At 50.6% G+C, this 17,481-nt stretch overlaps 1 protein-coding gene across 1 annotated transcript in view; it reads left to right on the forward strand.

The window, feature by feature from the left end:
- MARCHF6 (membrane associated ring-CH-type finger 6) overlaps positions 1–17,481 on the forward strand; it is a 1,612,715-nt gene that overhangs the window by 725,720 nt on the left and 869,514 nt on the right. The window contains exon 17 of the mRNA XM_086965293.1: positions 1,376–1,476. Within this exon, the coding sequence (XP_086821419.1) occupies positions 1,376–1,476 (101 nt within the window). The remainder of the gene's footprint in view (positions 1–1,375; positions 1,477–17,481) is intronic.

Genomic DNA, 17,481 nt, shown 5'->3' on the forward strand with positions numbered 1-17,481 from the left:
GATTGTAGGTTAGGTTTCAGGGGGCATCTCTAAGATGCCCTCTGTAGTGCATTTTACATTAAATCCCACACTGGCATCAGTGTGTGTTTAATGTGGTGAGAAGTTTGATATCAAACTTGTCAGTCTTCAGTGTAGCCATTATGGTGCTGTGGAGTTCGTAATGACAATCTCCCAGCAGCATATACTTTGAATGGCATCACTGCACTTACAGTGCCCAGGAATGGCCCTGGGTACTGTAGGGGCACAGGGCTCATGCACCTGTGCCCTCACCACTGGCATAGTGTGATGTGATGTGAGAAAGATTTATATAGCGCACGAATGCCCAAGGGCGTCTAGGCGTCTAGGCGCTCGTAGCGACAGAAAGAGGCATTCCCTGAGTGGATATTTAGATTGAGTTAGTTTGAGAAAAGCCATGTCTTTAACAGCTTTCTGAAACTGAGTAACGTTGGACAGCTCTTGATGTTTATTGTTCACCCAGCTAGAAGAGTGACTGTGGTATGCCAGGGCAGTGAGTTTGTGGGCATGGCACACAGGGATGTGTACCATGTCGACTCTCTGTTTAGTTCTGCACCAAGTCACTCAGCCTGCAAAGGCAGTGTGTGTGTGTGTCAAGGTACAGGGCCCTTAAGGGTAGCACAATAAGTGCTGTAGCCCTTAGGGGTCTTCTCTGGTCACAGTGCCCTGGGTACCTAGGGTACCATTTACCAGAGGCTGACCTGTGGCCAGAGATGCCAATTGGGTTTAGGTTTTAACACAATTTTAGGGAAGGAATACAGGCCATGGGTACCTGGTTGGCAGGAACCCAGGGCACACTCAGTCAAAGTACATCAGCCATTCAGCAAAACGTGGGGGTATACCATGCAAGAAGGATGGCACTTTCTCACAATATAATTTTATGTAGGTTGTAATAAATTGCTAATCCAGAAGTAAAAACATTCTAAGCATAATCTTTGCCCTCTGCGCTAACACAGAATTAGATTTCTATACTTTTAACGTGCATTGGCTGATGATTTATTTTCTGTTTTTGGTGTTGCATGATCACATCACAATACAACTTGTTGTGTGTAATAAACCTTAGTTTTTTTTCAAACTGGTTTGGCCAACAGTAAAGAAATACTTCATTTAGTAACTTAGTCACACAAAGTGTTTGTAGTCCGTGTATAAAAATGAGGTTGATGGATTTTGTTCAAACAAAAGTTTATTAATTTTTTTTCCCTGAATGTTTTTCATGAAGTTAAGTTTAAAAGAAAAACAGTTATTCAAGCTTTTTAGTCATCCTTTCAAGTGTTATGCATACTTGTTCTAATCATATTAAGCGTCTGCTATATTTTTTCTTAAGAGCAGGGCAGGTGACATTTAGTTTTTCTCCTTGCAGATTGTCTTTGGGTCAATTGTCCTTCTGATGCTTTGGCTTCCGATTCGAATTATAAAACACATGCTGCCTACTTTTCTGCCATACAATGTGATGCTCTACAGGTATTTATTCTGATCCTTATTCCGTTGTTTCGCATAAAATGTGTCGCTTGTCTTCGGAAGAGAAATTCTTGTAAGATAAATCACGTTCCAGTGAGGAGCAGGAAACTGCTTAATGCTTTGAGAAATACTGTAGCTTGTTGTGAGAGCAATGTGCTGAATAATGTTTTTTATATTTGTTTTTTTTATTTACACCTAAATCCCTGACTAGAATCCATATAATCTGCAAAGTTGCAACAGCACGCTACTTAAGAGCTTGTATTGGAGTCATTGCATGCCCAGAGCACTGTTTCTGCTGGCTTGAATGTGCCACCCAGAGCTGTCTGTTTTTAAAGACTACAATACCAGAACAGGTGCTATTCCAAAACTCTCTGGGACCTCATACAGGCGGCTTCCTGACTGAAGGATCGGGGAAGTGAATTCCAAACGGAGAAGATGAACCCCTGGGGTGTCTCTTTCTGTTGCCTAGTGGAAGCTGAAAACTAAAAGCCATAACATTTTATTTTACTAATTGAAGGCCCATGTCTTCTAAGAATTAGGAAACACGATTGTGATCTTTTTCAGACTCAAGTGTAAGACCGTCTGTTCCACTGGAATTCAGCCTTCTGATTTCTCAGTCACCAACCAGGGGTAGTAGAATCAGCAGTTGGTCACTGGAGAGAATCGTAGCTCCTTGTCGGCAGATATTTTTTTTTAATTGGCCCTGAAGGACCAATGCTCAGAGTGGCAGAATGCTCAAAACACTATGCATTGAAACTTGATCATATTCTTGCACCAGCATTTAGTGCATTGAGCGCTGTACCATTCAAATGTGGTCAAGTTTTACAAGTGCACACATCAAAGAGGTGGAATGCACACCAATTTTTTTCATTCATTTTTTCATGCTTACTAGCTTTGTACTGCGTGCAACACTGTAGGGTGCCCTCCATCCGTGCCCGTGACATGAAACTACATGAATGTTGGCACCTCGTCAGGTCCCAACCCAGGGTGCACTGTCTAGATTTCTGTTCTCAGGTCAATATGTTCCAACAAAACCTTATTAAACGTAATCTTTTTATTTTATCCAATTTCCTCCATGATTCAAATTTAATCCAATGTATTTATAAGTTCAACCACTGCCTGTTCAGGCTTTTCTTCTACAAACATGGAGATTCACCTTTCTTCAAAGTACAACGTATCTGGTTCAACTCAATGCATTTCGGGCATGAAACGCCCTTCTACAGGGGTAGCTACAATAAAATAACTAATACCCATCCCAGTCATGAATCTACTGATGATTTCACATTACGCTACTTCACGAATGAAGATTGCCCTCCATTTTCCTAACTTGAAAATAAATGAAAATTGAAACCTGTGCGAAGTAAACCTAAAACTGGTTAAAAAACCTTTCAATTCACTGTGCAACCTTTTTACATGTGCCTTATTTTTTAGTGATAAATGAACATGCTTTGTGCCCGTGCTCCTAAACTAACCCCTTTGACATGGGCGACGTACCATGTTCAGCAGAAGATTGACGTAATTTTGCTAAAAGAACTTTCTCACTGCATGAAAACCTGTCTACATACATTATTTGTGTAATCATTTAACAATTGCACATTTAGCTATACTGAGTTGAAAGTTTTTAAGCTTTGACTTTTCTCATTCATATTATCATGATTTTCAAGATCACATTATTTACGACAGCCGGTAAGGGTTGAGAGTCTGAATATATTAATTTGTGTATTTAGTTTGTTGGTCGTATGTTGAGGTAGCACGAGTTTCAGCACTTCGCACGGATTGCAATATCATTTGTTTTTAAATTAAGAAAATGGAGGGCACTCTTCATTTGATTCCCGCCCAATTAAAATTATTTTATGACACCATGTGCACCATATGTGGGCGGCCTGACCCTGCCAGTGGGCCTTTATGCCCCGCAGGCTCGACAGAACAAGATCCTGTGGGTTCGTTGCCACCGGCTCTTGCAACACGTTCTCATCTTGGATCCATCCTGAATCTGGATTGGCTCTGGTCGTACCACTCCAACCTTCACTGGCGCAGCGTCTATCTGAAAGAGACACGTTAGTGATAGATTCCTTACCTTAGTATATCCCCAGGCGTCAGACTGGATCCGGAAATTTTTGCGCAGCAGTACCCTTGCGCGTCGGTAGGTGTCGTCTGCGGCTCCGCGTCTGTCGTCGGCGTCGTGGGCGCAGTGATGACGTTGTCTGAGTACTTAGACGCCGCCTCCTCGTGCTGACGTCAGTTCTTCTTTTTTCCGCGCCAGCAAGCGCAGATCTGGAAAAAGCAGTACTTTAGTCACTTTTTGACTAGACTATTTGATCCCTTTTGATCCTTTTTCTTGAGTCTTGCGACTCCGGACGGTGCCGATACGGATGCCAGATTTCAAGCCTTGTGAGGATTGCGACCGACTGATGTCAGTCACCGACCCTCACCGTCGGTGTCTCCACTGTCTCGGTGTCGACTACGACGACAAGACCTGTCCCGACTGCCGGGCCCTGACTTCGAAAGAAAGGCGGGAGCGGTCCCGCAAGCGACTCGAAGTCCGGCAAGTCGGCCGCGCGCCGCGAGAGGTCCCGGTCCCACAGGAGGTCGAGGGACAGGTCGCGGGGTAGGAGCTATCACAGCTCCGAGAGTCGACATCACTCCTCCGGGTCGAAGTCGTCGTTAGGTAAGCACAAGAAGTCAAAGAGACGTCCTCGCTCTTCTGACTCCCCCCAACGCTCGCGCGACGCGGACGGGGGTTCGGGTGACACCGCCCACGCGGCTACATTGGAGTCGCGGGTGTTGCGGCCTGCTCCACACCCTCCGGTCCCTGGGCAGAACGCGACGCCGGGGGAGATCGAGCGTTTCCTCATGGCCATGAGGTCCCTATCTTCCCCGACGGGCTCCGCGGCGCCTTTGGGCCTAGCAGACCCGTCTGGGGCCCCTAGCAGGTCGAGGGCTTCGGGCCCGGTGCCGCAGGGCCCCACTGAATCCGCTTCGGGATCCGGGTCGTCGCCGGTTGACCTAACAACCTCACCTGCGCCGGTCCCTCAGGTGTCACCTCCGGCGCCGTCCTCGGGCGGCGCCGTCCCCGATGCCTCCCTCGCTCCGGTTCCGTCGTCGGAACGGCGCCGCTGGGCGCGCTTTCGACGCCGCTTGGGAAGTTTACCTTCTATGAACCGGCCCCATCGTTTGACAACCCTGATTATCAGGGGATGGGTGATGAGGAGTATTGGGAGGGGCCTGAGGACCCTATGACAAGAGAGTGTCAGTCTCAAGAGGACTGGACAGGTGGACTTGGGGATGCCAGTGGTCTGGACACATCACCAGACACTGGCTTTGTCTCTCCTCCTACCCTGGCTACGGAGGAGGGGGCAACCTACAGTGTGGTGTTGATGAGGGCAGCCAAGGCCTTGGGCCTTGAGCTCCCCGTCGCGGCCGTGAGGACTAACCTCCTCAATGAGGTCCTTAAACCGCAGTCATGCTCGGCCGAGCCTCTGCTGCCGTTTAATGAGGCCTTGACCGACGTTCTTTTGGGCACTTGGTCCAGGCCCGCTACGGGTTCGCCCGTAGATAGGAACGTGGCCAGACGCCACCGCCCGGCCCCGGGCGACCCATGTTTCCTGTCCACCCACCCCACCCCCGAGAGTCTGGTCATCCAGGCTTCCAATTCCCAGACCGCATTCCCGTCGGCTCCGGCAAAAAGGTATTCTCAGCCCTTAGTCTGGGACTGCGGTCGTCCAACACCGCATGCCTCTTGGGCCGCTACACCCACTCTCTGTGGGACACGCTCGCGGAATTGCTGCCAGAGTGTACGTTGGAGGTACGGGCCAAACTCGGGCAAGCCCTTGTGGAGGGCCGGGATGCAGCTAAATATTCTATCGTGTGTGGGCTGGATACCACCGACTCACTAGGCCGAGCGATGGCAACGACGGTGCCGATTCATCGCCACGCCTGGTTGAGGTCCGCCAACTTTTCGGCCGATGTCCAGAGTACACTGATGAACATGCCGTTTGATGGCCGTCGCCTTTTTGGCGACAAGGCAGACCACGCGCTTGAGCGCTTTAAGGACTCCAGGGCTACGGCCAAGTCCTTGGGCCTCTCTGCCCCGCGCCAGCACACGGGTGCCTTTCGCTCCTTTCGTGGCCAAGGAAGGGGCACCCCACACGTGCTGCCAGCCACGCACCGCAGACTAACATCCAACGCGGTGGCAGCCGTGGAAATTGCTGTGGAGGCGGTCGGGGACAACGGCAAGGCCAGTCCACACCCTCCGCGCAGCATCCGCCTCAAAACCCTCCTAGTCCGTGCTTTTCGGCCCATGTGACGCCAGGGGGGGGGGGCAGGGTTCGCCTGTTCCCTTCGTGATGCCTCAGTGGGACTTGAACCTGGTTCTTACTTTTCTGATGTGCGCTCCCTTTGAGCCACTTCACAACTGTCCTATCCGCCTTCTTACTCTGAAGACTGCTTTCCTGGTTGCCATCACCTCTGCCAGGAGAGTGAGTGAGCTCCAGGCTCTATCTTCTAAACCTCCTTACCTTTCTGTCCATCCGGACAAGGTTGTGTTGCGGACAAAACCCTCTTTCCTGCCTAAGGTAGTCACAGCCTTCCACATCGGGCAGTCTATCACCTTGCCCACCTTATTTCCGCCTCCGCATCCCTCAAAGGAGGAAGAGCGGCTCCACCGTCTGGACCCAAAACGTGCGCTTTCATTCTATTTGGATCGCACACGCCAGTTCCGGGTGGATGACCAACTCTTTGTTGGTTACGTGGGCGCTAAGAAGGGACGGGCGGTGCAAAAACGGACCATCTCTCGGTGGATCGTGTTGTGCATCCAAGCGTGCTACTCCTTGGCTAAAAAGGAACCTCCTGCTGGGCTGAGGGCCCATTCCACTCGGGCCACAGCGACTACTATTGCCCTCGGCCGAGGAGTCCCCTTGCAGGACATATGTCAGGCAGCTACGTGGGCCTCGCTGCACACGTTCGCAAGACACTACTGCCTGGACAGCCAAGTCCGGAGGGATGGCTTCTTTGGCCGTTCAGTTCTCCAGGACTTTCTGGTGTTATTATTGGTTCGCAGACCCATCACTGGGGTTGGTATTGCTGGGGCATCTATTCTAAGGTAAGGAATCTATCACTAACATGTCTCTTTCAGATGCACAAGTTACTACTTGTGTAACGATATATCTGTAAGAGACATTAGTTAGTGATAGATTGCTTACGACCCACCCATCCTCCCCGTTCTGCGAACCGATATCTAGGGTTACGGTCATCCCCTTTCAGGGCCCTAGTTTCAATGGCACCAGTGTTGGTTTTTAACATAGCTCTGCGTTTCTGGCGCGGAAAAGCTGTCTAAGAACGGACGTCAGCATGCAGAGGCGGCGTCTAAGTACTCCGACGACGTCATCACGGCGCCGACGACGGACGTGGAGCCGCAGACGACGCCCACCGACGCGCAAGGGGACTGCTACGCAAAAAATTCCGGATCCAGTCTGATGCCTGGGGATATTCTAATGTAAGGAATCTATCACTAACTAATGTCTCTTACAGATATATTGTTACACAACTAGTAACTTGTTAGTGCCATGCCTGGCTGAGGACGTATGGCTTTTTAGGTGATGTCCAAGCTAACCATTTGGACATGCCCTTTGATGGCTCCTGCCTCTTCGGAGACTAGGCAGATGCAGCGCTTGAGCGCTGTTAGGACTCGTGGGCTATGGCCAAGTCCCTAATTCTAACCACATCATCCCGGCCTGTGTATGCTTTTTACCCCTTTTTTTGGCTACGGAAGGGGTTTCCAACTGTGCCAGCCCTATTCCAGCCAGAGGTCCCGGCAAGTCCAGCAGCCTCTGCGGGTCGGGACGCCGTTCACACAGACTTTTGTTGGTCGAGTGGCCAGAAGTCAAGTCAAACCGCAAATCTCTCCTCCACCGCAAAAACCTCCTAGTCTGATCCCTCCGGATCATGGACGTCCAGTTGGCAGCAGGATACTCCATCACCTCCACCACTGGCGAGATATCAACTCGGACAGGTGGGTGTTGCAAATAGCCGGAAGGGACTATTCCCTCCCCTTTGAGACTACCCCTCCCTCCATGCCTCCAACTTATGATTGGCTGATTGAGGATCACCTTGACTTACTCCACGAGGAAGTCAAGACTCTCTTGGCCAAGAGAGCTTTAGAGATGGTTCCCGGACCAGAAATCGGCTGTGGTTGCTATTCCCGCTATTTTCTGGTTCAAAAGAAGGATGGAGGCCTTTCTCTTAGCCTCGATCTGAGGGCCCTCAACTACTTCCTCAAAAAGGAGTAGTTCAAGATGCTTACCCTTGCTCAGGTCCTGTCTGCCCTGGACCCGGGAGACTGGATGGTAGTGATGGACTTGCAGGATGCCAATTTCCATATCCCCATCCTGCCCGCTGATCGATGTGGCTTACGGTGGACAATAAGCACTTTCAGTTTACCGTGCACCTCTTCGGCCTTGAGCTTTGTGCGATCCGATTGGCACTGAAAGCTTTTTTACCATCCCTCGAGGGAAAGCTAGTTCAGGTGTTCACAGACAACACTACCATCATGTGGTACTGCAACAAGCAGGGCGGAGTGGGGTTGTGGACCCACTGTCAAGAGGCCCTGTGTATATGGACTTTGCTGGAACAGGGCATATCCCTGGTGGTTCAACACCTGGCTAGTTCCCTGAACGCCAGATGGATGAACTCAGCCATTGGTACCTTGCAGATCACTAGTGACATCTCCTTCCGGAAATGATACAAGATCTCTTTATACAGTGGAGAAAGCCTTGGTTAGATATGTTCTCCTCCAAAGAGAATGCACAGGGTCAGCAGTTTTGTGCTTTGGAGTTTCCAAAGCTGCTCTTGCTCGGCCATGCTTTTTGTTGGGAGTGGAATTCAGGCCTCCTGTACGCCTTTCCGCCCATACCACTCCGGCCCAGAGTGCGCAAGAAGATCATGAGCGATCAGGCCCAAGTCATCCTGGTGGCTCCGGACTGGGCAAGGAGAGTGTGGTATCCCTTCTGCAAATGAGCATCGATCCTCCGATCAGGCTGCCCATTTGGTAGGATCTTGTGTTGAAGCAGCAGAAGAGGGTTCTCCACCCAAACCTGTCCACCATCCGCCTCCTTCCGTGGAAATTGAGCAGAGACAGTTGACCGCTTTTGACCTTCCTTCCAAAGTCTGTGAAGTTATTCTGGCAGGCAGGCGTCCCTCCACAAAGTCAGTGTATGCCTGCGGATGGCAAAGACTTTGTAAATACAGTCCAGAACAGTCTGTTGACCCCCTGTCGCCTCCCCATGAGAAACTGGCTTACTATATGGTGCTCACTTACTCTACTGACCCATCAACAGGATTCTGAGAAAGGCGATCAGGGAGAGGGCCACTCTCTTCCTCCTGTCCCCCATCAGTTGCCATGACTGAGCTCATGTCAGCCCTGTCCACAAAAGGCTTTAGGCGGTTCACATGAAGTACCCTCTGGGGACTTCTTTTAGTGCCTAGATCCACCAAGTAGGTGACCTCACCTTTCTTTTCAAGGATGGTGTGGGGCCACTCCATTTGTCTTGGAGAGCTGCTGGGGCCACAGGCGCAAACACCCACACTTTCTGGCCTGGCTGGTAAAACAGTCTGGACAGCCATTTGGTCAAGCCAAGCTTTCTAAAGCTCTTGGCCTGCCTCTAGGTTTTTAGTTGCTTTCTTCTTGTATTCAGCCATACATGAACGCAGGCCATGGACATAGCCAAAATATCCTGTTTAGGAGGTTTGAGAGATTGCTCCCGTCCCTATTTAACTAGACACAGTGGACCCCTAACTGGATGTCCAAACAGAAGTTCAAATGGGCTGTAGCCAACCCCCTTCTGAGGAACCTCTCTGTAGGCAAAGAGAAGTCAGGGTAGTAAGACATCCAATTTTCGCCCAAGCTTTTTGTGGAGTCCCATGATCATACCCTTAAGGGTCTTGTTGAATCTTTCAACAGCCCCATTGCACTGTGGATGGTAGGGTCCGGTAAACTTAGCTTACTTTACACTTTTTCTTCATAGCATTACTAGACAGGAAGTTGATACCTGTGTCTGTTAAGACCTCCTTAGTGGAAGCCTACCCTGGAAAAGATTCCCAAGAGGGCCCTGGCCACTACAGGAGCTGTAGTGGTTCTAAGGGGAATTGCTTCTAGATACCTAGTGGCATGGTCTACCACCACCAGGATAAAACTGTGCCCAGATACAGTTGAAGGGTTCAAGGGACCAACAATGTAAATTCCTACCCTCTCAAAGGGACCCCAACCACTGGAAGTGCAATTAAGGGGGCCTTTGTAGTGCCACCCGACTTACCACTGGCTTGGCAAGTGACCCAAGAGAGAATAAAACTCCTTGGTGGCCTCAGACATATGGGGCTGGTAAAACACATGGGGACAATCCTGTTCCATGTCTTACTTTGACCAAGGTGTCCTGAAAGGGGAAGGAGAAGAAACCCCCTGAACTTCTGAGGTATTACCAACCTCCTGGTGGCTCCAGGCTTGGGGTCTGTACCTTCAGAATACAGGCGCCCATCTTCCCAATAGATCCGATGGGACCCACTGACATTCCCTGCTTCCTAAGCAGCAGCTTGCTGTCTGAGGGGTTCAAGAGAGGGACAGGACTGCTGCTCCAGACTCAAGTCTTCCTAGGCAGGGCCCCTGCCCCCAAAACTCTGCCTGGCCAGGCCCAAGTTTCTCTGGGACAGATACTTCACCTCACTGGGAGTTTGGGAGGAGGATAATTTCCTACCCTTCCTGCTCCTTCTCTTAGGAGGCACTTGGTCGATTTTTCCAGAATCCAGTGCCCATTCAGTACTGAACTGTTTGCCTGAACCCTGGTGACAGCTAAGGCACTGGCAGAAATTCCCATAATTTCTCCATGAATCCTGAACTCAACTTCAGTCCAGGCTGAAGTTTCTAAATCATTGCCCAACAGACCATCTACAGGTAGGTCTGGTGATACCACAACACTCTTCTGTCCAGTTACCCCTCACCAGCTGAGAGTCACAACTACCAAGGAATGATCAGTCCTGACATTGCTAGCGTTGGTTACTTGGTACATGTGTCCCCTGAACAAATCATATTTGGGCAAAAGTTTCTCTGTCACCATGGTGACACTGGCCCCTGTGTCCCTGAAAGCCATTGCTTCCTTTCCATTGATCAAAGGTTGGTGCCTGTACTTGCCCAAGTTAGTGGGAGTTACTATTAAGATGGCAGGATCAATGCTGCCATCACAGACTAGGACATCCTGAGCTGGAGTTCTGACTAGGCCAGAACCCACCTCAGAACCCAAGGTTAACCCAGCTAATCCCTTGGTTGCTGTGCTACCACTTGTACTGGTGTTAAGGTGCACAGTTGCCTTATGGGCAGTGGTAGTAGGTTCCTTGGCCTTCGGATAATCGGCAACTTGGCTCTTGAACTCCCTGTCGCGGACGTGAAGACTAACCTCCTCACTGGGGTGTTCAAACCGCAGGCAAACTCCTCGGAGCTTCTACTGCTGTTTAAGGAAGCCCTCACTGACATTCTGATGGGCACGAATCAATCAATCAATCAATCAATCAAAGCATTTGTATAGCGCGCTACTCACCCGGAGGGCAGGTGGCTGTCCTACCGGAGGCCGAGCTGACAACTTTCCGGCAGAGACGGTTTTCCTCCCCGGCCCTGGCGACGCCGCGGGTGGTGACTGGGACCCAGGGTGCCTTCCCAAATCCCTCCCGGTCCTCTACGCAGGCTGCTACCTCATCGGAGGTCGAGCCGGCGCCTTTTTTCAGTGCCGTTCATTAGCCGCACCGGCTCCGACCCAGCCCCATTCTACTAGGAAGCACGTGGTGGAGTTAGACTCGGCGCCCCTGATGTCCTCTTCGGTGCCGATCGAAGACACACCGGTTCCTATGGTGAACTCCAAGGCGTCGTCACGGTGTCGGGTTGTCGACTCGTCTCCGAAGGTCCCTTGCTCTCCAGAGGTTGGTCATCTCCTTGTCTCCTCTTCACCGGAGACGGGACGTCGCGCTGTTGCTTTTTCCCTGACCCTCTCTTCTGCAACTCGCTGTTGGTTGCCCCACAGGCTTCTACGCCTTCTCCGGAGACCCCTCAGGCCCCCCACTCGTTCATGGATCTTCCATCCTACAGGGGCTGGCCGTTTCTTCCTCTAGCTGGACTTGGGAATGTGCGGCTTAGTTGGCAGCCTTCGCCCACGGAGTAATTGCTCTCTCCCCCGCGATGCCCTATGGAGGCGAGTGTAACCTTTGTCCGGGCCATTTCCACAGCCACTGGCATTTTGCAAATGGGCAATCTGGTCACTTCATTCCCTACAGACCTTTTGTTGGAGGTTCTCCACCAGGGCTCAGGTGGAGGGGAGCTGTTTCTTCCATTTGAAGCCTCGCTCCACAACTCTCTACTGGGGCCGTCCTGCCACAGGAGATCCGGTGCCTCAGCCGCTCCTCCACCGCCACCGTCCTGCTCCGCACGATCCAGTCTGCCTTTCTTTTCACCCTTCTGTCCAGTGCCCTCCTGCAGACTGCTTTTCCTTCCTTGCCCTCAGTGTCGCTCCCTTCGTCACGGGAGGCCCGGTGGGTGGACTCAAGGGGGCGTAACATCTTCACTTCCACTAGTGCTGCTTTGTCAGCGCTCAACACACTTTGTCTGTTGGCCAGGGCTACCTCCAGCCTTTTGGGCTTCCGCTGAGTCACTTCTGTCTTGCTCCTCACATGAAGGTGTCTGCGCTGATCTGCGGCACCATGTGCTGGACGGTCAGGAGTTGGCTGCATTTCTTCTCCGTTTCTGATTCTCTCTGCCGCGTTATGGCAAGTTCCCTGGCTCTCTGCCGCCATGCTTGGTTGCGGGAAAGCGTTTTTCCGGAGCATATTAGGGAGCGTCTTGTTGACCTGCCTTTTGATGGGATTCTTTTATTTAACACCCACGTGGACTCCGCCATTTAACGACTCCTTGCGGGGCTCCGTCCTCCTCCCCCTCCGTAAGCTTCGGCTTGTCGGTTCTCAGGTGCCTTATGGGAGGCATTTATCCCACCTTTCTCTTTTGGCCTAGTTTTTCGGTTGGCCTGTCTGTGTTCTGTGTGGATTGGAATACCTTCAGGGTCCTTAAGTTAGCCCCTCTGTACTGTTGGCTGCTGGTACAGCCCTTTGGCTTTTGTGGTGTGTTTTTTGGCTGTTAGTGAAGCCTTATAGGTCCTCAGTGTTAGACCTGGCACCATTGGCGTGGGTCTCCCTCCCGTTTTTACTGTTGCCTCATGTGTTTTGCTGATGTTAGCTGCTCAGAGCACTGCGCCACTGCCAATCAGTGCCACAGTGCAAGTGCTCCCTACAAAAAATGTATACATTAATTGGTTTCCATGATTGGCTTTTCTAATAGATACATCTCCATGTGGATTCCTCACCTTGTAAATATCCTCTTGCGTCAGCAACGTTTGGAAATTCTTTTTGTAGCTTCATGCCGACGTGAACGACGTCACAGAGGCACGCATTGCGCGTGACTCCGATTACGTCACCAACACCATAATAGGCCCATGCCAGCGTGATGACGTCAGTTCCCTTTTTTCCGCGTCGTCGACGCTAACGGTTTCTTGGGATCTTCTGTTGTCGGTTCTCAGGTGCCTTATGGGAGGCATTTATCCCACCTTTCTCTTTTAGCCTAGTTTTTCGGTTGGCCTATCTGTGTTCTGTGTGGATTGGAATACCTTCAGGGTCCTTAAGTTAGCCCCTCTGTACTGTTGACTGCTGGTACAGCCCTTTGGCTTTTGTGGTGTGTTTTTTGGCTGTTAGTGAAGCCTTATAGGTCCTCAATGTTAGACCTGGCACCATTGGCGTGGGTCTCCCTCCCGTTGGCGTGGGTCTCCCTCCCGTTTTTACTGTTGCCTCATGTGTTTTGCTGATGTTAGCTGCTCAGAGCACTGCGCCACTGCCAATCAGTGTCACAGTGCAAGTGCTCCCTACAAAAAATGTATACATTAATTGGTTTCCATGATTGGCTTTTCTGATAGATACATCTCCATGTGGATTCCTCACCTTGTAAATATCCCCTTGCGTCAGCAACGTTTGGAAATTCTTTTTGTAGCTTCACGCCGACTTAAACGACGTCACAGCGGCACGCACGCTAACGGTTTCTTGGGATCTTCTGTTGTACAGATTGTAACTTTGGAGGTACAGGAGTCCAATCCGGTGCAGCCTCCTCAGGAGCAGCAGGTGGGTTCATACCCTAAATTTCCTGGTCCAGGTCAGGACCTTTCGCATTTTCTGAATGCCATGTATGGCGTGTATGCGAGAGCAATGTACCCCACTGGTGCACCGTCTGGTTCCTTGGGCCCTTTAGCTTATAACCTGGGTGTGCCGCAGGCTTATGCTCCGGCTCCTTTCCTGCCTTTATGCCGACGCCGACTCCACCTTGGCTTCTATCGGCGCCTCTGAAGTCATAGACTCCGTGCACGGCTTCACCAGCTCCGGAGTGACCTCGTGATTCAAATCGAGGTTCGACGCCGGTTCCGGCTTTGCTTTGGAAGGCGGCTCCGTCTCAAGCTCCTCATTCGACGTCGGCTCCAGCTCCATCAGAGTCGTTACCGGATCCGACGACGTTGGCTCGAATGGAGTGGTCGAGGCGTAGAGCACAACGCCTTTTGAAGGAGAGAAATTATGAAGAAGATGAAGTTTAGGAGGGTGAGCTTCAGGATCAGGAGGACTGTTTTGAAGAGTTGCATCATGCAAGTGGTCTAGAATTTTCTCCAGAATGGGGATTGCCCGCGGTTTCTGATGCTCCTTTTAAGGATGTGGCGCCTTACCATGTGGTGATTAAGAAGGCTGCAGAACTTTTAAATTTGACTTTGCCATCTGTGGAGTACAAATCGAACATTCTAACTGAAGTCCTCCATTCTCCATCTTCTGTGGTTGAGCCACTTCTTCCATTTACTGAGGCTCTTACAGAACCCATTTTGGAGGTATGGAGTAAACCACTTACTGCCCCTGCAGTTTCAAAGTCAGTGGCGAGGCGCTACAGAGTTGCACCTGGAGATCCTGAATTCTTATCCTCTCATCCATTACCAGAGAGTTTGGTGGTTCAAGCTGCTTGTTTGAAAAGATCTGCAGGTGCCTTTCCCCAAGTTCCTGGGGATAAGGACTCTAAGAAGCTGGATCAGAATGCAAAGAAGGTGCTTTTGTCAGGCAGTATGGCCCTAAAGTCGACAAATGCTACATGTTTGTTGAACAGATATATCCATGCTTTGATGGATCCGGTGAAAGAGCTATCTTCTAAGCTTCCAGAGGAGGATAAGAAGAACTTTATAGAAGTAGTGTCTGACATACAGGCCGCTGCTCGACAGGTTATACAAAGTGGTATGGACACAGCAGATTCAGTGGCTAGAATCATGGGTTCATCGATCGCCACAAGAAGGGCTGCTTGGCTAAAGACTTAAGAGTTTTCAGCGGATGTTCAGGCTTCTCTGATGGATTTGCTTTTTGATGGCACAGGCCTTTTTGGGAAGTAAGCTGATGCTGCCTTGGAAAGCTTTAAGGATAGTAGAGCAACAGCAAGGTCTTTGGGTTTACAGACTAGAGGCTCTGTTGCCAAAAGATTCAAGGGTTTTGGTAGGTCTAATTTTCGTACCTATAAGCAGACACAGCAGCAGCAAAATCCTTTATACAGATCTTACCGAGGCAGACAAAGGGGTCGTTATCGTGGAAGTCAAGCCTCCTCCTCTACTTCCTCCTCTAATACCCACCCCTCACCTACATCAGCAAAGCATCCCTAGATCCACCATTCCGGATCATGTGGGTCCTGTGGGGGGGTCGACTTACTTATTTTCTACGAGATTGGGAATCGGTTACATCAGATCTTTGGGTTCTCAATCTCGTAGAGAATGGGTATGCTCTTCCCTTTCGGGAATTTCCCCCGAATTACCCTCCTTGCCAAGGTTTTTGCTCGGAGGACCACCTGTTGCTCCTAAAGGAAGAGGTGCAAACATTGTTCAAAAAGGGTGCGATAGAGGTGGTTCCGGAGCAGGAAAGGGGTCAGGGATGCTACTCCCGGTATTTCCTGATCCCCAAAAAGGATGGCAGACTTCGTCCAATCCTGGATCTCAGGATCTTGAACCTTTACCTGAAGCAGAAGTTCAAGATGGTCACCCTTGCACAGGTTCTTCAAGCGCTGCTGGAAGAAGACTGGATGGTGTCGATCGACTTGCAGGATGCTTATTTTCACATCCAATCCTGAAGTCGCACAGAAAGTATCTCCGTTTTACGGTGGGATCGCAACACTACCAGTTTGCGGTTCTACCGTTTGGTCTTACTACTGCGCCTCGAGTCTTCACCAAGGTGGTGGCTGTGGTGGTTGCACATCTCAGAAGGTCAGGGATTCCGGTATTCCCATATCTGGACGACTGGCTGATCAAAGCAGAGTCTCCAGAGATGGTGCTCCATCACCTGCAAGAGACAACTCAGTTGTTGCACAGGTTGGGTTTTTCGATAAATGTACCCAAATCTCACCTGTTGCCCTCCCAGCGCAACCTGTTCATAGGTGTGGTACTGAACACAACTGTATGTCGTGCATTACCTCCTCCTCAAAGGATTCGCGACATACAGGAAATTATTCCTTTATTTTACAATGGAGCGTTGTTCCAGTCCTGAAGGTCCTTCGTTTGCTCGGTCTGATGGCTTCTTGCATTCTGTTGGTCAACCATGCACGCTGGCACATGAGGGCACTCCAGTGGTGCCTCCGCAGGCAGTGGTATCAACACCAAGGGGATCTCGGGGAGTCAGTAAGTATCTCCAGAGAAGCTGCAGCGGATCTGTTTTGGTGGGGAGTGGAAGGCAATCTGTCTCTAGGAAAGCCATATCAAACTTCTCCCTCGGTGGCCACAGTGATACGGATGCATCCACTCTAGGGTGGGGTGCTCATCTGGGGGATCTGGAGATCAAGGGTCTTTGGTCTCCAGAGGAAAGGTTGCTTCATATCAACCTTCTGAAATTGCGTGCAAATACGTCTGGCGCTCAAGGCCTTCCTCCCTTCCCTTCGTGGGCGGTAGGTTCAGGTCCTGACGGACAACACCACCGCGATGTGGTATGTCAACAAACAGGGAGGAGTAGGGTCGCAGTGTCTCTGCAGAGAGGCTCTGCGCCTCTGGTCCTGGGTTCAGGATCTTCAGATTTGTCTAACGGCAAATCATCTGGCCGGAGTTCTGAACGTGCATGCGGACAGTTAGTCGGGAGTTTTCCGCCGACCACGAGTGGAGGCTTCATCCGGAGGTAGTTCGTCACATCTTTCGGACGTGGGGGACTCCTCGGGTGGACCTTTTGCCACTCACGAGAATGCTCACTGCCCGTCATTCTGCAGTCTCCAGTTTCCGATGCAGGGAGCCTGGGGGGGACGCGTTTCAGTTGAGTTGGGACTCAAAGCTCCTTTACGCGTTTCCTCCCATACCCTTGATTCCTCGGGTTCTGAGGAAGATACGTCAAGACCGGGCCCAAGTCATATTGATCGCCCCGGGTTGGCCAAGAAGGGTGTGGTACACAGATCTTCTCCACCTCTCCTTGTGCCCTCCGCTCCGTCTCCCTCTCTGGGCAGACCTCTTCTCTCAGATGGAGGGGCAGGTTCTACACCCCCACCTCCAAACCTTACACCTTCATGCCTGGAGATTGAACGGGGCAACCTGAATTCCTTTTCACTCCCACCTGATGTGGTGGATGTCATTTTATCGGTTAGGTGTGACTCCACCAAGTCCATCTATTCATATAGGTGGTCTAAGTTTGTATCCTGGTGTGGAGAGAATTCTGTTGATCCTTTGAGAGCTCAGTTGTCAGAAATACTTCAATTTGCACTTTCATTGGCACAGCAGGGTTTTGCTGTAGCTACGGTAAAAGGTTATTTATCAGCCTTATCAGCTTTTATCTGTTAACTGGATCAACCATCTTTGTTTAAATCTCCTGTTGTACTGAGATTTTTAAAGGGTTTAACAAAAAAGTTTCCTCCAACTCCCTTTATTGTGCCTCAATGGGACTTGAACCTAGTTCTTA

The sequence above is a fragment of the Lissotriton vulgaris genome, chromosome 4_1, assembly GCF_964263255.1.
Source record: "Lissotriton vulgaris chromosome 4_1, aLisVul1.2, whole genome shotgun sequence".
NCBI classification, from domain to species: domain Eukaryota; kingdom Metazoa; phylum Chordata; class Amphibia; order Caudata; family Salamandridae; genus Lissotriton; species Lissotriton vulgaris.